Genomic DNA, 26,443 nt, shown 5'->3' with positions numbered 1-26,443 from the left:
GATTGGCCCCGGGGCGCACCCGCAGGAGCCTGAGGTTGGCTTTTCCTGCGGGTCGGGGGTGAGCATCACTTGTGCCGGTGCCAGGATGGACTGGACAGTGCCAGGACTGTCCAGACAGTGCCAGACCCGGCTGGGCAGTGCCAGACCCAGCTGGGCAGTGCCAGATATGGCTGGGCAGTGCCAGGACTGGCTGGGCAGTGCCAGGACTGACTGGAAAGTGCCAGGACCGGCTGGGCAGTGCTGGGTATGGCTGGGCAGTGCTGGGTATGGCTGGGTAGTACTAGGCTCAGCTGGGCAGTGCCAGGACCGGCTGGTTCAGTGGCAGGAGTGGCTGGGCAGTGCCAAGAAAGTCTGGGCAGTGCCAGGACTGTCTGGGTAGTGCCAGGTATGGCTGAGCAGTACTAGGCTCAGCTGGACAGTGCCAGGCCCAACTAGGCAATGCCAGGACTGGCTGGGCAGTGCCAGACCGAGCTGGGCAGTGCCAGGAGTGGCTGGGCAGTGCCAGGCCAGGCTTGTCAGTGCCAGGCCCAGCTGGACAGTGCCAGGAGTGGCTGGGCAGTACCAGGACTGGATGGGCACTACCAGACCTGGCTCGACAGTGCCAGGTATGGCTGGTCAGCACCAGGACTGGCCAGGCAGTCCCAAGAAAGGCTGGGCAGTGCCAGAAGTGGGTGGGCAGTGCCAGGACTGGATGAGCACTACCAGACCCAGCTGGGCAGTGCCAGGACCAGCTGGACAGTGCCAGGAGTGGCTGGGGAGTATCAGGAGTGGATGGGCAGTACCAGACCCAGCTGGGCAGTGCCAGGACTGGCTGGGCAGTGCCAGGACTGGCCAGGCAGTGCCAAGAAAAGCTGGGCAGTGCCAGGAGTGGCTGGGCAGTGCCAGGTCCAGCCGGGAGAGCTGGCGCAGTGGTTTGGGGTGCTCAGGGCTGGGCGCAGAAGGCACAGACTGGTTCCTGTGTGTCACCTTTCCAGGCTGCAGTGGCGCGAGGGACGCGGAATTTCGCACAGCTCGGAGCCCGTGGCCGAATTGGCGGCGTTGGGATTGTGCAAGAACCACCCCCCCAAGAGCCCTGGAATGGGGCAGTGGGTAAATAATTGCAGCAAAAATATCATTGCACTGGCACGGAGGGGTCCCCTGGGGCCCCCACCCCACAAGCTGGGTCCTGCTGGTTCCCTCCCCACCCAGGGGGACACGAGGGCCACCAGCAGGGCCACCTCGGTATCTGTGGAGCCACTCGCTGGTGGCAGGAGGAACTTTTAAGAGCTGGGGTAGAAGTTAAGGTGGAAGTGGTTGGTTTGGGGTGTTTAACCAGCTTCCCTGGGCCGGATCCTGCAGGATCAGGGCAGGGGAGGAGATAAGGCAGCCGGGAGGGACAGCCCCAGCGAGTGCAGGGGGCTCTGGGGTGAACACAAACCCCATTCCCTGGTCAGAACGTGGCTGGGACATTCCTGTGAATCCTCAGATCCAGCTGCTGTCTGGCAGCCGGGAGAAGGGACGGAGTCCTTGTCCCAGGGAGATGAGAATGCCAGCGGAGGGAGGGCAGTGGGTGCTGCGCTTGGACTGAATGGGGAGCTCAGGGTGATCTCAGGGAGATCTCAGGGTGATTTCAGTGTGATTTCAGCATGATTTCAGGGTGATTTCAGGGTGAAATCAGGGTGATCTCAGGGTGATTTCAGGGTGATTTCAGTGTGATTTCAGCAGGATTTCAGGGTGATTTCGGGGTGAAATCAGGGTGATCTCAGGGTGATTTCAGGGTGATCTCAGGGTGATTTCGGGGTGAAATCAGGGTGATCTCAGGGTGATTTCAGTGAGTTGGGCCATAGTAGGGGGTGTGAGCAGGTGGGGACCTTCCTGAGGCCCTCACGGGCTGGCAGGGGTGGATGTGGCAGTGGCTGGAGGTGGCTCTGCGCTCCCACGGTGACAAAGGAGGGTGAGGAGGAGTGGGAGCTTCCTCCAGGGAGCTGGGGCTGATTCCTGCCACCATCAGTGGGCAGGACAGTGCTGTGCCATCCCCAGAGCTGGGCACACACTGGGGCTGATTCCTGGGCACACATTGGGCTGATTCCTGCCACCATCAGTGGGCAGGACGGTGCTGTGCCATCCCTGGACCTGTGCCATCCCTGGTGCTGTGCCATCCCCAGAGATGGGCACACACTGGGGCTGATTCCTGCCACCATCAGTGGGCAGGATGGTGCTCTGCCATCCCCAGACATGGGCACAAATTGGGGCTGGTCCCTGCCACCGTCAGTGGGCAGGACTGTGCTGTGCCATCCTTGGAGTTGGGCACAAATTGGGGCTGATTCCTGCCACCATCAACAGGCAGGACTGTGCTGTGCCATCCTTGGAGCTGGGCACACATTGGGGCTGATTCCTGCCACCATCAACAGGCAGGACTGTGCTGTGCCATCCTTGGAGCTGGGCACACATTGGCCTGATTTCTGCCACCATCAGCGAGCAGGATGGTGCTGTGCCATCCCTGGAGATGTGCCATCCCTGGAGATGTGCCATCCCCAGAGCTGTGCCATCCCCAGAGCAGGGCCAGGCTGTGTCCCCCCAGCCTGGAGCAGAGCATCCCCTGGGCACTGGGCACGGATGGCAGAGAATTCCCTGGAGTCCTGATCCCTGCCCGGGGGCAGAGGGGGCAGTGCCAGGGTGGGGGAGCTGCGGGCACGTCACCATTGGCACGAGTGGCTTGGTCACCTCTGGAACACGACGGGCGGCGGAAGGACAGGGGGACACTGCACGGCGGGGAGGGAACAGCTCCCCTGGTGGCTCAGATCTCGGTGGCGATGATGTCCTCGTAGGGGACGTCGGTGCCGCCGGGGATCTCCAGCTCGATGGGCTCCTTGCCGTCCTCGCCCGCCGCCAGCTGCTGCAGCATCTTCTCCAGGCTCTGGTTCCTCTTGTACATGTGCAGGTAGCTCTGCTGCAGCTGCTTCTGGTAGTGGATCACCTTCTCCTTCTCCTCCTTCCACGTCTGCCGCTCGTGCTGGAAGCTGCAGCTCATCTGCTCGTTGTTGTCGCGTTCCGCCTTCAGCTCGGCCCGCAGCCTCTCCAGCTGCCCCTGCAGGGCCTGGGCATCGTCCCCGCCCGGCCGGGGGAGCCCCTGGAGCTGCTCCCGCAGCGCGGCCAGCTCGGAGCGCAGCTCCAGGATCTCCTGCTCCAGCAGGTTCACCTTCTCCCGCAGCAGCTCCGACTCGTTCTTCTTGCGCTGCAGCTCGTTCTCGCACACCTCCAGCTCCATGGCCTTGGTGCGCAGCGACACCTCCAGCTCCTGGCTCTTCATCTCCAGCCCCTCCATCTTCAGCCTCACCTCCTTCAGCTGCGCCTTCAGGCTCAGGATCTCCGTGGTCTTGGTGGTGAGCTCGGTCTGCGACTCCTTCAGCTGCTGCTTCAGCAGTGAGATCTCGCCGGATTTCTGGCACACCTGGAGGGGGGGACACCTGAGTTAGGGCTGGAGCAGGGCTTGGGGCATGCTCAGGGGGAAGGTGCTGGCTAAAATGTCTGGATTTGGAAATTAAAGGATCCAAATCCTTTGGTGAACACCTGAATTAGGGCTGGACCATGATTTAGGGCTGGATCAGGGCTCGGGGAGAAGCTGCTGGCTAAAACTGCTGGGTTTGGGAATTAAAGGATCCAAATCCTTCAGTGAGCACCTGAGTTAGGGCTGGACCATGATTTAGGGCTGGACCAGTGCTCAGGGGGAGGCTGCTGGCTAAAACTGCTGGGTTTGGAAATTAAAGGATCCAAATCCTTCAGTGAGCACCTGAGTTAGGGCTGGACCAAGGGGAAAGGCCAGGGTACCCCATGTGTGTCGCTCTAGGACATGAAATAAAACCACACACATGCTGGAACCTCCAAGGTAAAAAGAAGGGCAGTTTAATTTCTGATTCTAACATTTGTAGACTTTTAAAGGTGACAGTGGATTGGAGGATGACAGTGCCCCCTCTCCAATGACACTGGGCAAACTAACAGTCTATTAAATTTCTCTTCCTCTAGGAAAGAATGCAAACCAGTAATTATTTACAGAAAAGTGTGTGAGAAGGTTTGTTACAAGAATGTAAACATCAGAAGGCTTAGAAGAACTTAGAAGAACAGGGCACCCCGTGTGAGCCAGGCACAGCTGGGGTGCAGCACGTGGAGACCCTGAATTTGACTTTCATACCATTATTTGTTAGAATTATGATTTAAGTACAATTATAATTTATAATTAATCCTACATGAAATAATATACAATATTATTTAATGTAGTATTGATTATAAATATTAATATTATATGAAATAATATTATATATTGTATATTAAATATTACTATTATATAGTGTATATATTAAATATTAATATAATATATTTATAATTACCTCTTCCTAAACATTGGAATTTCCAGCAGATTAACGGTGTTTGCTCAGCGATACCAAGGAGTGAGTAAATTAAGCTAAAGCAGAGAGTGGAAGGTTTTACTGCTCCCTAACAAACAGCTGCGGCAAACCCAAGGAGTTCCTATTTCCTTGTGGCACAGCAGTTTTACAGCTCCTGTGGGGCAGGAAAACCCGAGCTGGAGGCCGGGAATGTCGAGTTGATTCAATGCCTGAGGGGTTTGTGCTGTGCTTGTTCCCTTGGGTGAGGGGAAGGGTTCAGGGGGGCAGTGAGAGCCTCAATCCCACTGCCAGGGGGCTCTGCTGGGATTTCACATCCATTTCCTACGGGATGGGATGGGATGGGATGGGATCCATGGAATGGGATGGGATGGGATGGAATGGGATGGGATCCATGGTGTGGGATGTGATGGAATGGGATGGGATGGGATCCATGGGATGGAATGGGATGGGATCCATGGGGTGGGATGGGATGGGATCCATGGAATGGGATGGGATGGGATGGGATGGGATGGGATGGGATGGGATGGGATGGGATCCATGGAATGGGATGGGATGGGATGGGATGGGATGGGATGGGATGGGATGGATGGGATGGGATCCATGGGGTGGGATGTGATGGAATGGGATGGGATGGGATCCATGGGATGGAATGGGATGGGATCCATGGGGTGGGATGGGATGGGATCCATGGGGTGGGATGGGATGGGATTGGATGGGATGGGATGGGATGGGATCCATGGGGTGGGATGGGATTGGATGGGATGGGATGGGATGGGATGGGATCCATGGGGTGGGATGGGATGCGATGGGATGGGATCCATGGGGTGGGATGGGATGGGATGGGGGGTTTGGAGGTCTCCTTGATCCCCTCTTTTGCCTCTCACCTCCCACTGCGTCTCCTCCAGCGCTGGGGCAAAGCTGGTCTTCTCCTTCTCGTAGGACCTCAGCTTGGTCTCCAGCAGGTTCTGCTCCTTCATGAGTTTCTCCAGCTCCTCCCGCAGCTGCTGCTTCTCCTGCTGCAGCTGGAACACCTGCAGGTGCAGCACCTGCTGCGTCCGCTGCGTTTTCTGCGAGGTTTGCTTGAGTTTGCTGTTGCATTTCTGCTTCAGCCCCTCCAGCTCCTCCTTGCAGCGCCGCTGCTTCTCCTCATAGGCCTGGCAGGAGCTGATTTCCTTCTCCTCGAAGCTCGACTGCAGCTCCTGCAGCTCACCCTCCCTCTCCAGCAGCTTCTGCTCCAGCTCCTGGATGGTGGATTCATCCGTGGCAATGGGAGAGCGCATGCAGGCGCTCTTCTGGGCGGCGGCGCGGTGCTGGGGCGCCTTGCCGGGGTTCAGGATCTTGTTGCCGCCGTCAGAGAAGGACATGGCCTTGAGGCTCATCATGTTGCTGTCCTGGATGATGGCGCACTGCAGGATGTTGTGGGCAGAGCCCCCGAAGCGGCTGATGGGGCCCATGGGGGTGACCAGGGGCTCCAGCTGGTAGCTGCTGCTGGTGCTGTGCGTGGGCAGGCTGGACATGGAGTTGCGGCCGGAGTCGGACAGGCCCCCCGAGCAGGGCAGTGGCCGCAGCTCCTGCTCCTTGGCCTTCTCCGGGGGGTGCAGCTGCTGGGCCAGGGGCGCCCCGCTCTCGGGGGACGAGTGCAGGATGGCCCCGGAGCGCGGCAGCACCGGCTTGAAGGCCGTGGGACGAGGCAGCGGCTTCTCCCCGCCCTGCGGGGAGAGCAGAGCCCGTCAGCACCGGGTGAACCCCGTGTGTGTCCTCCCACCCCACAGCACCCCCAGTGTAGCAGACTCCATGGAGCTGAATAGGGCCCCGTGGTGGGCTGAGACTTAACAGCAGGAACTGCTGAGTCATGATGAGACAGCAAAATAAGCTCCTGTCTTCTGTCTCTCGGACCCTAGTTTATCTCTGTAACCCCATAGGTCACTTTCCCCTAACCCCTACTATTGGGCCAGTTTGGATCCCCCTTTACCCTATAAAAAGGGGCTGTTTTAGCCCATTTGGCAGAAGAAGAGCTGTTGCTGGAGCCCTTCTGACGATAGAACTCGTGCACTATAATGACAACAAATGGTGACCCCGGCGTGATTCAGGAAAAAGGACTTGACTGTATGATCCCATGGACTCAGGAACCCCGTGGACTCGGGACTAAACTATATAACCCCGTGGGTTTGGGGAAAAGGACTCAGCTATATGACCCTGTGGAGCTACGAAACTCTAGCAATATGCAATGTACTGACAATAGAACTCTTGCACTACAATGACAACAACAGTGGGACATCCCCCCGCTCCCAGGGCTGCTTTTCCCCACTCACCACTTCCAGCTGGCTGGGGAAGGGCATCAACTTCTGTGGCGTGGGCGTCCCAAAGTCCAGCGCGCTGCTCCCGGTGGGCACGGCCAGCTCCGCGCCGCCCAGCGCGGTGTAGTCCGGCCGCTGCGAGCCGTGCGCCTTCTGGCTGACCTTGATGTAAAAGAAATCCTCATTCTTGCTGCTCTTGGAGCCAGACTTGTGGCCGGAGTCCTGCGAGAAGCCGAAGCGGAGCAGCCCGTCCGAGTAGCGGTTGAGCTTCTTCAGGTGCGAGGACTTGCGGAGCTTGTACTGGGAGGCGCGGCAGTGCTTGCTGTGGAAGCTGTGGCCGGAGATGAGGCTGCTGACGCTGCCCATGCTGCTCCCAGCGCCGCCAGATCATAGCAGAGCCCGCGGTGCGGCCGGGAGCGCCAAGCCTGGGGACACGGGGACATGGTGTGAGCCAGGAGAGGCCACCCGGCGGTGGCAGAACTCCCCGGTTTGGGGGCTGAGTGTTAAAAATCGGTTAGAAACTGTTGTAAAATAGTTGATAGATTGTTAAGCATGTGCTGTTAGTTTGGTTATTATATTGTAAAAGGGGTTAAAAGGTGTCAGAACCCAGGACATTCCTCTGGCTGCCCTGGAAGACTCGAGACCCTGGCAGGGGCTCGGAGACATTGGCACGGAGTCAAAAACACCCGTGCCTTTGATTTTAGCCACTGTCGCAGACATCTTTTATGAAAAATCTTCTCTTTAAGATTTTTCCTCTCGAGAAGCTGAGAGGCCTCAAGAACAAAATGTAAATAATGGTTATCTGCTGCTGTGGAATGCAACACAGGTGGATCTTTGTTTAGTCTATGTTAGTTGTTTCTAATTAATAGCTAATCACAGCCCAGCTGGCTTGGACAGAGAGTCCGAGATGAAGCTTTTGTTATCTTTTTTCCTTATTCTATTCTTAGCTAACTTTCTGATAAAATTTTTTCTTCTATTCTTTTAGTATAGTTTTAATGTAATATATATCATAAAATAATAAATCAAGCCCTCTAAAACATGGAGTCAGATCCTCGTCTCTTCCCTCAACCTGAGACCCCTGTGAACACCGTCCCATGGAAACAATTACCAACTTTGTGTGAAGATTTACAAGCCACAAGGGTTTGAGTAGAATGTTAGTTAATTTGTCACAGGCTGAAAAAGTAGAATTTTGGGGATTTAGAATGGAAGTTCAAGAGGAAAGATGGAGGAATCTGGGCGTGTCCTGTCCTTCTCCTCCTTGTCCTCCATCTTCTGCTGTGATGGTGGCACTTTTGGATTGGTTTAGAGTAGAGACAGACTGTCTAACACAGGTGATAGGTGTTGGAAAATTATTGTAAATAAAGCACACGTAGTTTTTAGTATAAAAAGCCAACACCACGCCAAGGGCAGGGACTGTGCCACAACCCGACCTGCTGGACAGATCTCAGCAGGGCAGAGAAAGAATGGAATAGATGAGAGAAAATTAACAATCCTGGCACTGGCCAGGCTCTGGCTGTGCTTGGGAGCATCCTGGAAAAAGCCAGGAAACGGCTTGAAATGGCTTTGATTTATTATTAATTTAAATGGTTTTTATGAAATATTTAATTAATTGAAGTGGATTTTTACCTATCCTGGATAAAACCAGGTAAGTTCTCTAAAAACACCCAGAGGAGGAAAAGGGATTTGTGGCGATTTTTGGGTGTAATCTCAACAGGCTCCTGCATCTCCTGCCTGTTCCTGGCCAGATCCCGACTCCACAGCCTCTCCCGCATCCCTCTCCACTTCCCAGCGCTGCTCTTCACCTGCCTGAAAAGGGGCTCCGCGAGCCTTAATTAGCGTTGGGCTTAATTAGCGTTAATGGCTGCGCGGCACTCGAAGGGGATGAGAGGCCCATCAGAGGCACGCGGGGCTCCTCCGCTTTGTTGTGAGGGGAAAAATATAAATAAAATAAACCCCCCAGCTCCTGGTGGCCTCGGCGACACTCGGCTCTAATGGGGACGCGGATCCAGCTCGATAATTAGCGGTGAGAAAGGGGGAAGGCATGTAAATAAAATTATCTGGGTGCTGTTTGCACTGGAGGAGGAGGAGGGAGGGAAGGTTTCTGCTCCACGCTGTGCTTGGACAGCTCAGAGCTCCCACTGGGTGCTCCAGAGCTCCCCAGGCTGAGTTCTGGGGCTCCAAGCAGGAATCCGGGGGTTAAACTGGGGCTGGGAGAGGGCTGGGTGGTGGAGGGGGTGCAGGAACGCTGTGCCAGGGCCCCCTCACTGCTCTATCCTCAATCCCAGTCAGGGCTCTGTTTTCTCACTTGTCTTTCTCCCCTCCTCTCTTTTCCCACCCCTCTTTTTCCCATTCTTTTTTTCCCATTCCTGTTTTCCTGCTCCTCTCTTTTCCCGCTCCTCTATTTTCCCATTCCTCTTTTCCCACTCCTCTCTTTTCCCATTCTTCTTTTCCTACTCCTCTTTTCCCCTTCCTGTTTTCCCACCCCTCTTTTCCTATTCCTCTTTTCCCACTCCTCTCTTTTCCCACTCCTCCCTTTCCCCTTCCTGTTTTCCCATTCCTCTCCTCCCACTCCTCTTTTTTCCCCTTCCTCTCTTTTCCCCCTCCTCTTTTCCCACCCCCTATTCCTATTCCTATTCCTATTCCTATTCCTATTCCTATTCCTATTCCTATTCCTATTCCTATTCCTATTCCTATTCCTATTCCTATTCCTATTCCTCTTTCCCCATTTCCCTTTTCCCACTCCTCTCTTTTCCCATTTCCCTTTTAACCCACTCCTGGCTCCGGCTGCTCCCGGCCCCACCCACTCTCCTCTCTCCCTTTATTTCTTTTCCTCTCCCCGCGCCCGAGGCCCGGCATGGCTGAAGGGCAGAGGGAGGACGGACAGACTGCCCGCCTAATCCCCAAATCCAATTTCTGGGAGATTACGAGAAGTGAGAAAGGCCTGAGCGGCTGCTGGGGCGCTGCTGATAGGGCACAAGCTCGGGGAAGAGGAGGGATCGCTGCAGGGGACGCGACAATTGTCCCCACAATTGTCCCCACCACTGTCCCCACAATTCTCCCTATAATTGTCCCCACAATTGTCCCCACCACTGTCCCCACAGTTGTCCCCACACAGCCCGTGCCGGTGCCTGCAGGGGTGGAAGGCGCTGTGACAATGACACAGGTGCCACCTGCGGCTGCAGCGTCCCCGGGCTGTGACATTTATTTTCCTCCTGGGGGGGTTTACACTCACCCACAGCCCATCCCTATACGTTTCTTTTCCCCCCAGAAGGGTTTACACGCACCCACAGCCCATCCCCATATATTTATTTTCCACATGGGGGGGTTTATATGCACCCACAGCCTGTACCTATACATTCATTTTCCACCCAGAGGGCTTTACACTCGCCCACAGCCCTTCCCTACACATTTATTTTCCTCCTGAGGGGAATTTAACGCACACACAGCTCATCCCTATACATTTATTTTCCCTCTAGAGGGGTTTACACTCACCCACAGCCCCTCCTTGTACATTCATTTTCCTTCTGGGGGGGTTTACACTCACCCCCAGCCCATCCCTATACATTTATTTCCCCCCCAGAGGGGTTTACACTCACCCCCAGCCCATCCCTATACATTTATTTCCCCCCCAGAGGGGTTTCCACGCACCCACAGCCCATCCTTATACATTTATTCTCCTCCTGGGAGGGTTTCCACGCACCCACAGCCCGTCCCTGTACATTTGAACCCCTAAAGGCTCGGATTTCCTCTCCGCCCCCTCGGGCAGATCCCCCGTGGGTTTTTGGCAGGGGTCATGTGAAGTGTAAAAAAGGGAAAAAAAAAAAGTAAGTAAAAAATTAAATAAATACATTAAAAAATTAAAAAAACAGAATAACAATTTAAATAAATAAATACTAAAAAAGTAATTAAAAATAAATAAATAGAAATAAAAGATAAAAATATTATATAAATAAATACTAAATGTAAATAAAAATAAATAAATAATTTTTTAAAAAATAATTTAAAACACAATAAAAATTTAAATAAAGAAATAATTAAAAAGTAAATAACAATAAATAAAACTAAATAAATAAATAATAAGAATTTAAATAAATACATAACAATAAAAATAAATGTAAATAAAAAAATAAAGGCTGAGAGTGAAAGTGGGGTGTCCTGTGGGCAGCTGCGGGTGCACAGCTGGAGAGGGGGAGCACAGCTGGAAAAGGGGAGCACAGCTGGAAAAGGGGCAGCACAGCTGGACAGCACTGGGGGCCTGGGGGTGCCACACAGCCAGAGGTCACAAAACGATAGAATTAAAACGAAATCTAATTTTTAAAATTAAAAAAAATCAATTTTTTAAAATGAAAATTAAAATGTTAATCTTAAAATTGAAAACATCTTGGAGAGCGAGCCCGAGCTGTAAAAGTGAGAGGGGTGTCAGGACCTGCGGGCGGGGTCACGGTGTCCTCGGTGATGTCACCGCACAGCCCCGATTAGGTGATTACCGCGATCAATTAGCTCAATTAGCGAGCGCAGCGAGCCGGAGAAGGCTCCAGCGTGTCCCTGCCGCTCTGTGCCCGCAGCAAAGGAGCCTCTCGAGGACCTTTTGGCACCAGCCCCGTGTCCCCTCCCCGAGCAGGTCCGTGACCCTTCCAGGACCTTCCAGCTCCCCGTGGATCAGGGGATCCCAGAGTGGAGATCACTGCTGGGAGCGTGGGGGTCCTGGGGAGGGGCTGATCCCGACAAACAGCGCGGGCTGCACCCCGGCATGGGGGAAAACACGTGGATTCACCCACTCGGCTTGTGCGGAGAGAGGGGGGGGGATAAAAAATGAACGGCATCTCATCAGCGCAGTCATGCCTACCCCGCACGTGGGAGCGCCGCGCGATTCAGCCTTATCTCCCTCAATCTTATCTCCCTCAGCCTTTGAAGCTTTGCCCCTTTCCCTGCTCCTTCCCGAGCAGGTTTCCCCGGCAGGAGCCGCGGTTTTTCGGTTTTTCCCGGCGGTGCTGCTCCGCTCCCTGCCGATCCTGTTCTTTTTCCCCCCCTGTATCTCTGGAATGCCAGCGCTTCCTTCTCGCCTCGCCCCCGCCTTTTCCCTCCTGGATTATTATTCATCCTCGCCGTGCAGATGCTCCCACACATTTGGGTGTTTGTTGGGAGATGCTGGGATGGCACGGAGCAGCTGCCAGGAGCCTGCTCGGGGCTCAGCCTCAGCCTTCCTCTTCCTCTCGAGCACAGCCAGGTGCTGTGCCCCTGTCCCACCCGGCCATCTGAGCCTTGGGGACATCGGGAATGTGGCCCTGGGGAGGAAAATTGGGAATTTCCATGGTGGAAAGTGCTACCCGGAGCATCTGAGGTGGGATTTAGTGAAGGGAATGGCTCAGAGCAGAGCTTGGAGAGCAGATTTGCACAGAGCTGGGCCTGGGAGCTGCACCAAACCCGGACTGAGCCTCCAGGAGCCCCAAACGCTGCTGAACCCCCCGGGCTGAGGAGATTAATCTGCCCTGGGCTGTGTGAGAGCATCTGCCCGGCTCAGCTCCAGCTCCTGCTGCTCTCCCCGTGCCCAGCTGGGGCCAGGCTACCCAAACCCTTCTCCTTTTGCTCCCCAAACCCTGCTGGTTTTACTCTCCAAACCCTGCCCTTTTTGCTCCCTAAGCCCTGCTCCTTTTGCCCTCCAAATTCTGCTTTTGAGTCTCCGAACCCTACTCTTTTTGCCATCCAAACCCTGCTCTTTTTGACATCCAAACTCTGCTCTTTTTACTCTCCAAACCCTGCTGGTCTTGCTCCCAAACCCTCGTAGTTTTACTCTCCAGACCCTGCTCTTTCTGCCGTCCAAACCCAGCTCTTTTTGCTCCCCAGACCCTGCTGGTTTTACTCTCCAAAACCCCTGCCGTTTTGCCTTCCAAACATTGCCCTTTTTGCTCCCTAAACCCTGCTCCTTTTGCCATCCAAACCCTGCTCTTTTTACTCCCCAACCCAGCTCTTTTTGCCCTCCGAACCCTGCTGCTTTTACCTCCAAATCCTGCTCTTTTTGCTCCCCAAACTGCTGGTTTTTCTCTCCAAACCCTGCTGGTTTTTCTCTCCAGACCCTGCCCTTTCTGCCCTCCAAACCCTGCTCTTTTGACCATCCAAACCCTGCTCCTTTTGCTCCCCAAACTGCTGGTTTTACCCTCCAAACCCTGCTGGTTTTTCTCTCCAAACCCTGCTGGTTTTTCTCTCCAAACCTTGCCCTTTCTGCCCTCCCAACCCTGCTCTTTTTGCCCCCCAACCCAACAGCAGCACCCAGCGCTTGGCGAGCCCCGGGCTCACCCACCGAGCCCCCAGCCCGTGCCCGAGCCCCTCCCGGCTCTGCCGGGGCTGAATCCATCCCCTGCCCCGGCAGGCGCCGGCCTCGCGGTGCTCCTTTGTGCCTCGGGGCCCCACAACAAGGATTTCATTCACTGCCACCCATTGTCCCCGCTCATTCAGCGACATCCACCGCGCTGGCTGTGATCGCGGGCCGGCACAAAGCGCTCCCCGCGCGTTCCGCCCCGATTTGCCATTAGCGAGGAAGAGGAGGCGGGGGGGACGACACTCGTGGAGAAGAATAACCCGGCTCGGTGACACGTTCCAGGCACTCGAGTGGCCCCGGAGTCCATCACACGCTCGGTGTTCTGGCAATGAGCAGCGGGAGAATTCGCAGCCGCCGCTCGTTAAAGTGGAGCCGGTGCCAGGGGCTGGGTGGGCTCCGTGCCAGGGTGGCACTGCCGCTGGGCACCGCGCTTGCAGGGCTGCGGGTGGGGGCGTGATTGCTCAATGGCAAAAAAAAAAAAAAAGGAAATAAAAAGGGGGGTCTGTGCAGGGCTGGGACTCGGATCCCTGTGGGTCACTCCCAGATCAGGACATCCTGCGATCCCAGAATTAACTGGGATGCCACCAGATGCTGATGATGAGGGACTGGACATCTGAACATCTTCACCCCCTCCCTCCTGCCAGCCCTGCCAGCCCCCAAAAGTCACTTTGGGAATCTGCTGCTGCCAGGCCAGCCCTGGAGCTGCCCTGTGGGTGTGCCCTGAGCGAGGAGGGATTCCTGGAGGCCAAAACCCCCACAGAGCTGCGGTTTGAGAGCTGCAGAGCCCAGAAAATCGGGATATTCCTGGGAGCTGGGATGGATGGATGGATGGATGGATGGTTGGATGGATGGATGGACGGATGGATGCTCCCTCCTGGACTCAGGGCAGCCTGGGAACATCCCAGGAGCTTGGGGATCCCTGCTCCACCCACCTCAGCTCGGCCTCCAGCTCTCCCTGTGCCCAGCTGGGGCCAGGCTCCCCAAACCCTGCTTTTTTGCCCTCCAAACCCTGCCCTTTTTGCCCCCTAAACTCTGCTTCTTTTGCCCTCCAAATTCCGCTTTTTGCTCCCCAAACCCTGCTCCTTTTGCCCTCAAAATTCTGCTTTTGGGTCTCTAAACCCTGCTGGTTTTGCCCTCCAAACCCCGCTATTTTTTTCTCCCCAAACCCTGCCCTTTTTGCTCCCTATATTCTGCTCTTTTTGCCCTCCAAACACTGTTCTTTTTTCTCCCCAAACCCTGCACTTTTTGCTCCCCAAACCGTGCTCCTTCTGCCCTCCAAATTCTGGTTTTGGGTCTTCAAACCCTGCTGGTTTTGCCCTCCAAACCCTGTCCTTTCTGCTCCCCAAACGTTGCTCTTTTTTGCTCTCCAAACCCTGCTCTTTTTGCCCTCCAAATTCTGCTTTTTGCTCCCCAAAACCTGCTGGTTTTGCTCTCCAAACCTTTTGCCCTTTCCATCCTCCCAACACCAACACTTGCGCGAGCAGCCCCCAGCCCTGCCTGGCGAGAGCAGAACCCGAATTTTTCCTCCCTCATTTTTGGCTTAAATCCACTCCAACCCCCCTCAGCTGGCAGCCCCGGCTCCACCACGTGCCAGAGCCCCCCGGTGCCACCCGGAGCCCCCCGGTTCTGTCCCCGCCGGGCTTTGGGAGCTCGGTGATTCACCGAGCACCCACACGAGCCACATCAGTCATGCTCGGCTACAAAGGGAACGCGTGTGAGACACCGTTAAATATTCCTGGGGCGGAGAGAAAGATCCTTTCAGCTCCTCTAATTCCTCCCAGCATCTGGCTTTTCGCGCTAATGAGCGACTGAGACGGCAATTAGAGCCCTGCTAATTGGCAAGGCAGCAACGCCCGCTCCCCTGCTTTGGTTTGGGGACACCTGAAGGGTGACAGGGACACCTGGGGGATTCACCCCTGTTGGGGAAGATGGAACAGGAAAGCCTTATAAATATGATTGTCTGGCAAAAGATTTGGAGAATATAGAAACTATAAGTGAGATGGAAATGAAAGCAAGCTTTGAGATCCCTCAGTTACTGAACAGCTGGAAAACAATGGTGTGGCTGGCTGAAGGTGATCCCCTTTTGATGGAACAACACCCTCTGCTTGCAGACAGGCCCAAGGGTCAGAGCAGACCCTACAGCTTGGCAGAAGGGGCCCAAAGAGGAGTTTTTAGGGTTTAAAATGTAACACAGTGTGGTAATGTAATGATTCTTATAGGCTGTATGGAAATGCTGTAGGATTTGTATCTTGTACTAGATTGGTTAGTGAGAATCAGAATATTCAACACAGAAGAAGATTTATTGTATTGGAACAGGAACTTCGCTTTCTTAGCTCTTGCCTTTTGCTCTGACACCTTCTACTCTCTCACCCCTTCACTCTCTCTCATCCTCTCTCCCCCTCTCTTCTCTCATTCCTGCTCTGAGCTGTGGCTGGCAGCTCCCAGCAGGGCCCTGCACCCAGGCCCTTTGCAATAAACCCCAAATTCCACCACCTGGCTGCAGAGATCTCTCGTCTCCATCCATCCTGACCATCCCACCCCCGACGCTCTTACACACCCCCATCCCATGCCAGGCACCCTCGGTCCGTGGGGAGCAATTTGGGGACAATTTGGGGACAATTTGGGGACAATCTGGCCTCCGCGGGGGACACCTCACTGGAGGTGCCATCCCTGCACTGGCCGGGATATTTTGGGGATAATTTGGGATATTTTGGGAAGCAGTCTGGGCTGGCAGGTGGTGCCGGGGTGGTGATAGCTGAGCCTGGAGCCGCCAGGCCTCTGCTCACACCTCCCTTCCCAACCCTGCCCCGCACAATCTGCCGCGGGGAGAAGATGAAATTCCCGGCTCCAGAGAGCTGAAATTCCCATCTCCAGGGAGCTGAAATTCCTTGATCCAGGAGCTGAAATTCCCGGCTCCAGGGAGCTGAAATTCCCGGCTCCAGGAGCTGAAATTCCTTGATCCAGGGGCTGAAATTCCCGGCTCCAGGGAGCTGAAATTCCCGGCTCCAGGGAGCTGAAATTCCTGGTCCAGGGGCTGCTCTGCTCTGGGAGGATTCGGGGATGGATCCCTGAATTCCTGCCTGGGCTGGGGGTCCCGCAGCCTCCCCCAGGCTCTGCCTGCTGGGAGGGCTTTGCCTGTCCTGCTAAAAATAACAGGGACTTGGTGTAACTCGGCATGAGCCCGAAATAAACACTTGTCCTCTCAGATTGTCACTCCTCACGTGGCTTCACCCCTGAATTATGGATAGACAAGATGAGGGGCACCAAACCCATTTCCCTCGAGCTGCTGGCACCGAGTGCTCCTTCCACAAACGCCAAAACCTGCAGGGAACACCTGGGCCGAGGCTCTTTTGTGCTGCACAACTCCCCCGGGCACAGGAGGGGAGCAGCAGCATCCTCTCCATGTACAGGCAAAATTTAGCAGCGGTGCTCGGGCTGCCATGGAGACCGGGCTGTGTTTGCAATCCCCGCGCCTTTAATTGTCTCTCTCCCCCTCTCTGCAAAGCAGCCGGGAGCAGCGGGGCTGGCATTGCCCTGCTGCCATTGCCACCCCTGGCACTGCCACCCCTGGCACTGTCCCCCTGCTCCTGGCGGCCCAGCCCTCCCTGGGCGCCCTCTCTGCTCCTTCAGGGCCACCTCCCGGCCTCTCCGGGACCAAAAAGCAAATTTGGGTTTGCTGGGCTCAGTTGGGCACCATGAGGGGCACCCTGTGCTGTCCCCTCATCCCTGTGCCCTGGGGACAGAAAGGAATGGGGGACAAGGGCTGGAATTGGGCTGGAATTGGGGATTTTTCCTACAGCCAAGGAATGGGGGACAAGGCTGGAATTGGGCTGGTTTGGGGCTTTTTTTTTTTTTGTTTGTTTGCAATCCCCATGCCTTTTATTGTCTCTCTCCCCCTCTCTCCAAAGCAGCCGGGAGCAGCGGGGCTGGCATTGCCTTGCTGGCGCTGCCACCCCTGGCACTGCCACCGCTGGCACTGTCCCCCTGCTCCTGGCGGCCCAGCCCTCCCTGGGCACCCTCTCTGCTCCTTCAGGGCCACCTCGGGCACCTCCCGGCCTCTCCGGGACCAAAAAGCAAATTTGGGTTTGCTGGGCTCAGGTGAGGGGCACAGAGCCACCCTCTGCTGTCCCCTCCTCCCTGTGCCCTGGGGACAGAAAGGAATGGGGGAAAAGAGCTGGAATTGGGCCAGAATTGGGCTGGTTTGGGGCTTTTTATTCCAGCCAAGGAATGGGGGGACAAGAGCTGGAATTGGGCTGGTTTGGGGATTTTTCCTCCAGCCAAGGACAAGGGGCTGGAGTTCGGCTGGTTTGGGGATTTTTATTCCAGCCAAGGAATGGGGGGACAAGAGCTGGAATTGGGCTGGAATTGGGTTGGTTTGGTGATTTTTCCTACAGCCAAAGAATGGGGGAAAAGAGCTGGAATTGGGCTGGTTTGGGGATTTTTCCTACAGCCAAAGAATGGGGGAAAAGAGCTGGAATTGGGCTGGAATTGGGGATTTTTCCTCCACCAAGGGCTGGAACTGCCTGAGAAACAGGAGGGGGAATCACTGGCCCTGGCAGCAGCAGAAAACCCCAAATCTCTGCCCCAGCCAAGGAAAACCTCTCCCAGGCAGGGCCTAAAGATCTTCCTGAAACCAAACCCAGCGCCAGGCCTAGGCTGGGCTTTGCTGTGGTTCCTCCTGCGCCGCCCTTCCCTGTCTGTGGCACCAGTTCCACCCAGCTCTGTCTGAATTTGGGGATTTTCGCCCCTGCCTGGCGCTCAGAGCTGAGGAAAGGCTCAGCTCCTGCTCCTTGGTGAGGAGCCAAGCTCAATCCTCGCTGTGAGGAGCATCTGCTGCTGCTATCTCCTCATCCCCAGCTCCTCTCCTGCTTCCCAGAGCGTCACATCCCATCCCAAAGCTCCAATGCAGCAGCAGAAGGGAAAAAAAAAAAAAACACCCAAAAAAAAACCCCAAAAAAAAAAAAAAAAAAACAAAAAAAAACCCCAAAAACAACAACAAAAAAAAAAACACCGAAAAACAACAACAACAAAAAACCAATAAAAAAAAGGCAAATTCAGTTCTCGCTTCCTGTTTTCCTCCTTCTCCCTTTTCCAGACTTGGCCCGTGGTGAATTCCACCCCTTTAATGCCTGGCTGCCAAATGGAGCAGCTCTCCCAACAGGGAAATGTGCATCAAAGTTGCAGGGAATATTTAATTAACCTTTAAAGGAGCTCTTCCTCGAGTGGCGCAGGGAGATGTCGCTGAGTTGTGCTGAAAATGGGGAGGAGAAAAAGGGGGAAGTTAAAGATCCAAGTGGTCCTGGAGCCTGAGCTGGAATCTCTGATTTTGGCTTGGGCAAGGGGCAAAATCCACAGCCCTGCACCCAGGGGGAATTGGGCTGGTTTGGGGATTTTTCCTACAGCCAAGGAATGGGGGGAAAAGAGCTGGAATTGGGTTGGTTTGGGGATTTTTTCTGCAGCCAAGGAAGGGGGGAAAAGAGCTGGAATTGGGCTGGCTTGGGGCTGGTTTGGGGCTTTTTCTTCCAGCCAAGGAAGGGGGAAAAGGGGCTGGAATTGGGCTGGTTTGGGGATTTTCCTACAGTCAAGGATTAGGGGGAAAAGAGCTGGAATTGGGCTGGCTTGGGGCTGGTTTGGGGATTTTTCTTCCAGCCAAGGAAGGGGGGAAAAAGGGCTGGAATTGGGCTGGTTTGGGGATTTCCTACAGCCAAGGAATGGGGGGAAAAGAGCTGGAATTGGGCTGGCTTGGAGATTTTTCCTACAGCCAAGGACAAGGGGCTGGAATTGGGTTGGTTTGGGGATTTTCCTACAATCAAGGAATGGGAGAAAAGAGCTGGAATTGGGAGAACTCGGGGGGACACCCTGGGATGGCAGCAGGGATTTTTGGGGGGTTTTCCTTCCCCAGATCTCCCAGCTCCATCCTCTCCCTCTCCCAGGCCTGGGAGGATCCTCCCAAACCCGAGCTCGGGGCCGAGGCTCTCCCAGAAATGATAAAAATTATAAAAATTCCCTTCAGGCTGGAGCTGCCCTTTGCTGAGGGGATAAATGGGAATATTCCAGCCCTGGCTGTGAGGAAGAGGAGGAAGGGCTGGCTGGGAACGCTGCAGGGATGTCACATTTACTGCTGCAGCAACCCCAGCGCTGCTCGTGCAGGATTTGGCTGCCCAAATCCAGGGAATGGCCCCACTCAGGGCTTCCCACAAAAAAAACCAACCAGGAATTCATTCCTTGGTGCTCACAGGGGCTTCTCCCAGCCAGGGGAGCAGCACAAACCCAGGGCAGGCAGCAGTGCCCAATCTTTGTGCATTCCCTGCTATTTTTAACTCATCCCGAATGGAAACCCTGCCTGGGGCTGCTGCTCCTGGAAAAATCCCCCCCCAAAAAGGGCAGCTGGCCAGCGAGGAGCAGCGAATAAATCAGCCAGGGGGTGGATTTGGGGCCTCCCAAGAGAGAGGAGATTTATAAACATGGCAGGGGGGGACGACAGGAAAATTCCCTGAGCTTTCCCTGAGTGTCGCAGACATTTCTTTTAGGAAAAACCCTTTCTTAGGATTTTTCCGGCTGAAGCTGAGTGAGAAGTTTCAGCAACGAGACGCAAACAATGGTTGTCTGCTGCTGTGGAATGCAACAGGTGGATCCGTCATTGGTCTCGGGTGGATGTTTTGGTTCAGTGACCAGTCACAGCACAGCCGGCTCCTTTGTTATCATTTCTTTTCTATTCTTAGCTTAGCTAGCTTCTGGAAACCTTTCCTTTTTCTTTTCAGTATAGTTATAATGTAATATATATATATATATATCATAAAATAATAAATCAAGCCTTCTGATCACGGAGTCAACGTTCTCGTCTCTCGCCTCAGCTGAAAACCCCAGGGAGCGCTGTGACACCCGAGCGCTGCAGGATGGAGCCACAGCCAGGCTGGGCTGCTCCAGGAGCAGCTTTAGCAGCGGCTTTAGGAGCAGCTTTAGCAGCAGCTCCAGGAATAGCTGCAGTGCTACTACGGATTCACACTTGGCCACGCAGCGCCGAGCTCTGCCGGCGGCCCCGGGTGACTCTGTGTCCCGGGAAGGGCTCCCAGGGATTTCTGGGATGCTCCCAAGGATCGCATTCCTGGCCCTGGGTGACTCTAGGATTTTTTCCTACAGCCAAGGAATGGGGGACAAGAGCTGGAATTGGGCTGGAATTGGGGATTTTTCCTACAGTCAAGGAAGGGAGGACAAGGGCTGGAATTGGGCTGGTTTGGGGATTTTCCTGCAGCCAAGGAAGAGGGAAAAAGAGCAGGAATTTGGCTGGTTTGGGGATTTTTCCTACAGCCAAGAATGGGGAACAAGAGCTGGAATTGGGCTGGTTTGGGGCTTTTTGCTAGAGCCAAGGAATGGAGGACAAGAGCTGGAATTGGGCTGGAATTGGGCTGATTTGGGATTTTTCCTACAGCCAAGGAAGGGGGGAAAAGAGCAGGAATTGGGCTGGTTTGGGGATTTTTCCTACAGCCAAGGAATGGGGGACAAGAGCTGGAATTGAGCTGGAATTGGGTTGGTTTGGGGAATTGGGTTGGTTTGGGGAATTGGGCTTCTGTCCCGGGAAGGGCCCCTGGAGCTCGGCTCGGGCTCTCAGGGATTTCTGGGATGCTCCCAAGGATCGCATTCCCGGCCCTGCTGCTCTGCGCTGCCCCTCTCTGCGTGCCGGGGATGCCTCAGCTGAGCCTCACCTGAGCATGACCGGACCTGCCCGCGGCAGAACTGAGCCTTGCCGAGGGAGGGAAAAGGGAGTTGGGGCTGAGGAGAGAGAGAGAGGGGTGCAGGAGGAGCTGGGACAGATCCCTGGGACAGGGACAGATCCCTGGGACGGATCCCTGGTTCAGACCCCTGTCCCCTCCACAGCGGAGCATCCCCGCTGCCCCTCCTGCCCCGCACACCCGGGCACGGCACCGCAGCCCTGCGGGGGCTCCGAGCTCCTCCCGAGCTCTCATTTTGCTGCCTGAGCCTCGCCTGCCTTCGCCTCCTCCCCGGGCAGCGCGGAGTGACGGGTGGGAGGGACGGAGCGGCCCCGTTCCCGTTCCCGGCCCCGCCGTGCCCGGGGGGCTCGCCCGGGGCTCCGGGAGCCTCCCCCGAGCCGCGATTGTGCGGCCAAATGCGCTTTCGCAGCTGCCATTAAATTGCCCCCAGCGCTGATGGAGAGGATGTCGCACTTGCAGCTCTTTGTGCCGCTCATTAGTGGGGCTGGTAATTAATTAATTAACGGCCCGAGCGGAGCGGAGCTGCAGCCCCCCCCCCCCCGGGAAAAGCTGGATGGGGGCGTGGGGGTGAGCTGGACACAGGGAAGGGACAGAGGGTGACACGGGAAAAGCCTGGCTGGGGACACAGGGATGCATACAGGGGACAGAGGGTGACACTGGGAAGCCTGGCTGGGGACACAGGGACACACATAGGGGACAGAGGGTGACACTGGGAAACCTGGCTGGGGACACAGGGACACACACAGGGGACAGAGGGTGACACGGGAAAAGCCTGGCTGGGGACACAGAGGTGAGCTGGACACAGGGAAGGGACAGAATGTGACACCGGGACATACACAGGGGACAGAGTGTGACACTGGCCAGGACTGGAGTGGGAGGCTGGAATCCCTGGCAGAGCTCCCCAGGGAAGGTAAATCAGTTTTGCTGCTGGATGGTTGATGATGGAGGAGTTTTTGTTGGTTTTTTTTTTTTTTCCCTGCTTGTGGAAGAGGAGCTCTGCGAAGGGTTTGGGCAGCCATGGGGGCTCCTGTGGAAACCCACGGGCATGCTCTCAAAAATGGGACCCTGCTCCCAAAAATGGGACCCTGCTCCCAAAAAATGGGGCCCACACTGGTCCCTCCTGGCTGCCCAAGGCCCACGGGGCAGGAGAAGGTCACAGGACACAGGAAAGCAAACCCAGCTCCCCCCCGATGCACAGCGGGGACGCAGCTGTGCCACCCCTGCAGCGGGACCGAGGGATGGGGACACATCCCTGGGGAGGGGGGGATCAGCACCGGGGGTCCCACAGGACCCCGGGGCGCTCTCGTGGGGGTGGGACCCTCCTGCCACACCAAGGGGGGACCCCAGGTCCCTCGGGAGATGTCACTGAGCAAACACGGCTCGGGTGGCTCAGCAGGGATGGGAATGCCGCCTGCCAGGACCTGTCCCCGCTCTCTGTCCCCGTTCAGATCCGTCCCCAGCGCGCTCGGTGTCACCGTGTGAGCGGTGACAGCCCGGCCGTGGCAGCGCTCCAGCGCCGCTTTTCCAGGCGAGATTCACCCGCGGCTTTGCAGGAGCTGCGCGGCCTCGGGGCGGCTCGGAGCTCCCTCCCCCGCCTCCCCCGGGCTGCGGGGCCCGGCCGGGAGCGGGGGCAGCCCCGGGAAAGGCCCTGGCAGGGCCGGTGCTGCCGCATCCATCCAGGTGCGGTCAGCGTTTCCCGCAGGCCCCCGCGCTCTTTCCTCTCCTCCCACGCACCCGGCGCTGCCCCCGCGCAGCTCCAGCGGCGAAAAATTCCTGCAGGAGGAATTCTGGAGCAGGCAGCCCCTCCGCCGGGATGGCTCCGAGCTGATGACAACAAACCAAAGGCATCCATCCGCTCCTTCCCTTCCTTCCCCTCCTGCCCGGGCGCTCCGGGGCTCTGTAACCCGAGGCAGCCCGCACCGAGGTGCTGCTGAACAGGCAGAATTTTCTCGCTGCCGTGTGAAAAGAAGTTTGCCAGACTTCAGAGGGAAGGGAAAAGAGCCAGAGCTGAGCCGCGGGGGAGGCTGCGAGCGGCCGAAGGGATGGGAGGCGGCAATGGAGGCGAGTCCAGCCGCTCTGCCGGGGCCATCCCGGCTTTTTGTGACCGAGCCCGAGCCCCGTCCCCGTCCCCGAGCAGCCGGACCGGGACAGGGCCGGTGCGGGGCATCGTGCCCGGCGGGGGGGTCACCCCAAAGCCATCGCACTGCGGGGAGCCCCAACCGCGCACCTCAGCCCCTCCGTGTCCCCTCGGTGTCCCGTCAATGTCCCCGCAGCTCCCCGGGCAGCGTCCCCCGGTGCCGCCAGCGCTTCCCCGCGCGTCCCTGCCCGGAGCCCCCCGGTGTCCCCCCGTGCCCACCTCGGGTGGCCGCTGGCTCCTCGGCGCGGCGCGGGGCTCCGCGGGGCTCCCGGAGCCGGCCCGGCCGCAGCATCCCCGGCGAGGCGGTGGCGGAGGAGGAGCCCGGACCCCGCGCCCGCGCACCGGGCCCGCCCCGCCGCAGCCCCCGGCTTTGTGCGCCGGCCCCCGGCCCCTCCTCCGCGCCCCCGGCCCCTCCTCCGCTCCCCGGGCCCGGGGCTGGGGCTGGAGCGGCGTTTTCTGCTCGGATGCTGAGCGAGAAGGGCCCGCGGGTGGATCCGGGCTCGCCGGAGCTGGGCTTGGTTCCGGTGCTTCGGGAACAGAGCCGAGGGCGCGGGGGAGCAGCCAGGAGCCCGCCCGGCCGGGAAAGGTCCGGGCTGAAGTTCCTGTTCTGCTGCATTCGGAGCGAGGACTTTGAGCTCCAAAATCCCGGCCTGGGCTGTGCCCGGCTCACGCCGCAGCCTGGGGGCGCCACTGGGGACACGATCCCCGCGCCTCTGACCACTGGGCAACCCGCTCGGGGGGCTGGAGCTGCTGGGCCAGGGGGGACCTGAGCCCTTCTGACCCCTCCTGGGCTCGCCGGAGTGCGAGGGACGCTCTAAAGGAAACCCCGAAGGTCTCTGCTAAATCCTCTCAGGTGGGGCCCTATTTCCGTAGCCCGAGCAGGTAACCAAGCCCAGGATCCCCAATTCCAGGTTGTGCGTGGCCGCAGGTGAGGTTTGCCCCGGTTTGACCCCCGAAGGTCTCTGCTAAATCCTCTCAGGTGGGCCCCGATTTCCGTAGCCCGAGCAGGTTGAGCGTGGCCGCCGCTGAGGTTTGTCCTGCTGCTGATTTTCCAGCTCCGTGTCCTTCCCGTCGCTCGCTGGCAGCCTGGGACCGGGCTGGAGGTGCAGCGACATTGCCACGTCCCTTCCGTCCCCTGGGGGGGTTCGCCTCCTCCTCCTCCTCCTCCTCACCTGGGCAGCCGCTCCCTGCCCGGAATTTTCTGCCCGCATTTTCCTGCCCGGAGTTTTCCGCCTGCCCCGTGCGGGCCCGGGGCGCTGACGCAGCGCTCAGGAATCCCCCGGGCAGCTGGAGCCACATCTGGGCTTGTCCCGGCCACATCTCTTGTCCCGGGCACGGAGCGGCCCGGTCCGGTATGCGGGCAGGGGAGGGGAGGTCGCCCGAGCCAGCACAGAATTCTCATTCCAGCCCAGGATTCCCAGTCCAGCCCAGGATTCCCAGCCCAGCACAGGATCCCAAATTCCAGTGCAGGATCCCCACTCCAGCACGGGATTCCCGTTCAGCAGAAGATGCCCAATTCCAGCCCAGAATCCCCGTTCAGTCTCACACTGGGCTGCTGGGTGCCCATGGGATTTGGGATGGTGTCCTGTGGGATTGGGATCATCATGTCCCATGGCATTGGGACCGTTGTGTCCCATAGGGTGGGAATGGTGTCCCATGGGATTGGGATCAACCATGCCCCATGGAATTGGGATCATCATGTCCTGTGGGATTGGGATGGTGTCTGTGGGTTTGGGATCATCATGTCCCATGGTTTTGGGATCATTGTATCCTGTGGGATTGGGATCATCATGTCCCATGGGTTTGGGATGGTGTCTGTGGGGTTGGGATCAACATGTCCCTTGGGATTGGGATCATTGTGTCCCTTGGGATTGGGATCATGTTCCATGGGGTTGAGATGGTGTCCTGTGGGATTGGGATGGTGTCCCATGGGAATGGGATCATTGTATCTCATGGGATTGGGATCATTGTGCCCCAGAGGGCTGGGTTGGTTTCCCACGGGGTTGGGATGGTTTCCCATGGCATTGGGATCATTGTGCCCCACGGGGCTGGGATGGTGTCCCACGATGGATCTCCATCCTCTGGCACAGCCCGAGGATCTCAGCCCCAGGATTTGCTCCATTCCCCGGTGGGAGCGGGTGGGAGGTGCGAGCCCAATCCCGGCCCTGTCCCTCCCGGGGTTTGACAGGAGTAGGAACGGAGAGCGGGGCTGCCATTGATGGGATTTACGGGATTTATGGGATTTAGGTGATTTATGGCGGACGAGATCCACCCCCTGCCTTTTCCTGACGCCGTTTCCTGGCAGCTCCCTCGGTGTCTCTGCTGGGCTGAGCAGCTCCCACAGCCCCGAGAGCAGGGGCTGGAATCTGATACTGTGGGAGCTGCAAAGCGAGGGAGGAAGGAGGAGAGGAGAGGAGAGAAGGGGAGGGAGAGAGAAGGAGAAGGAAGAAAAGGAGGAGGAGGAAGAAGAAGAGAAGGAGGAGCAGGAGAATAAGGAGGAGAAGGAGAAGGGAGGGAGAAGAGAGAGGGGGAGGAGGAAGAGATGAAGGAGGAGGAGGAGGAGGAGGAGGAGGAGGAGGGAAGAGAAGGAGGAGGAAGAGAAGGAGGAGAAGAAAGAGAGGGGAGAAGGGGAGGAAGAGAGAGAAGGAGGAAAAGGAGAAAGAAGGAGGAGGAGAAGAAGAAAGAAGGAGAAGAAGGAGAAGAAAGAAGGAGGAGGAGAAGGGAGGGAGAAGAGAGGAGGAGGAGGAGGAGATGAAAGAGGAGGAGGGGAAGGAAGAGAACTGAGGAGGAGGAAGAGAAGGAGGAGAAGAAAGAAGAGGAGAGGGGAGAAGGGGAGGAAGAGAGAGAAGGAGATGGAGGAAAAGGAGAAAGAAGGAGGAGAAGGAGGAGGAGGAAAAGAAAGAAGAGGAGAGGGAGGCGGAGGAGAAGGAAGAGAAGAGGGAGAAATAGAAGTAGAAACAGGAGGACAGGGAGAAGGAGAGGTAGGAGAAAGCGAATTCACGTGAGCACAGAGAGGGTTCAGCAGGATTCCACGAGGGAAAAGGCCCAGGAAAACGATGGTGATTCATTTTCAGCCGGCTCCGTGTTTCTATAGCAAACCACAAACAGGAGGGACCTGCTCCAGCTGGGCCAGAGGCTGGAGCTGCCAGGAATCCTCCGGGCTGGGAGCTCAGCAGCTCCGCCACCGTGGAGGGGTGGAGGGGAAAGAGCCCCATGGTGTCCCTGGGCTGCCCATGGGCTGTCCCCAAGGGCGTGCTCGGCTCCTCCTGGGCTGGAACTCACCCTGCCTGGCTGCTCCTGGGCTGGAACCCCTGCCCATCCCATCCCATCCCATCCCATCCCATCCCATCCCATCCCATCCCATCCCATCCCATCCCATCCCACCCCATGGATCCCATTCCATGGATCCCATCCCCTCCCATTCCATCAATCCCATCCCATCAATCCCATCTCATCAACTTCAGTCCCATCCCATCCCATGGATCCCATCCCACCCCATGGGATCCCATCCCACCCCATGGATCCCATCCCATCCCACTCCACAGATCCCATCCCACCCCACGGATCCTATCCCACCCCAC

General features: G+C 56.9%; 1 protein-coding gene across 1 annotated transcript; it reads right to left on the bottom strand.

Annotated features, from left to right (window-relative positions):
- Nucleotides 1-217: 217 nt before the first annotated feature.
- LZTS1 (leucine zipper tumor suppressor 1) lies at nt 218-23,184 on the bottom strand. The gene is made up of 4 exons (XM_030964313.1): nt 23,082-23,184; nt 6,695-7,104; nt 5,267-6,091; nt 218-3,430 (listed from the first exon to the last, which is right to left on the bottom strand). The coding sequence occupies exons 2-4, from the start codon at nt 7,043-7,045 to the stop codon at nt 2,777-2,779; spliced, it is 1,830 nt and encodes a 609-aa protein (XP_030820173.1). The 5' UTR covers nt 7,046-7,104; nt 23,082-23,184; the 3' UTR covers nt 218-2,776.
- Nucleotides 23,185-26,443: the final 3,259 nt, after the last annotated feature.

Source organism: Camarhynchus parvulus, chromosome 22 (genome assembly GCF_901933205.1).
Source record: "Camarhynchus parvulus chromosome 22, STF_HiC, whole genome shotgun sequence".
In the NCBI taxonomy this organism is placed as follows: Eukaryota; Metazoa; Chordata; class Aves; order Passeriformes; family Thraupidae; genus Camarhynchus; species Camarhynchus parvulus.
The sequence above is the reverse complement of the archived record's forward strand: the minus strand, read 5'-3'. Positions and strand labels throughout refer to the sequence as shown.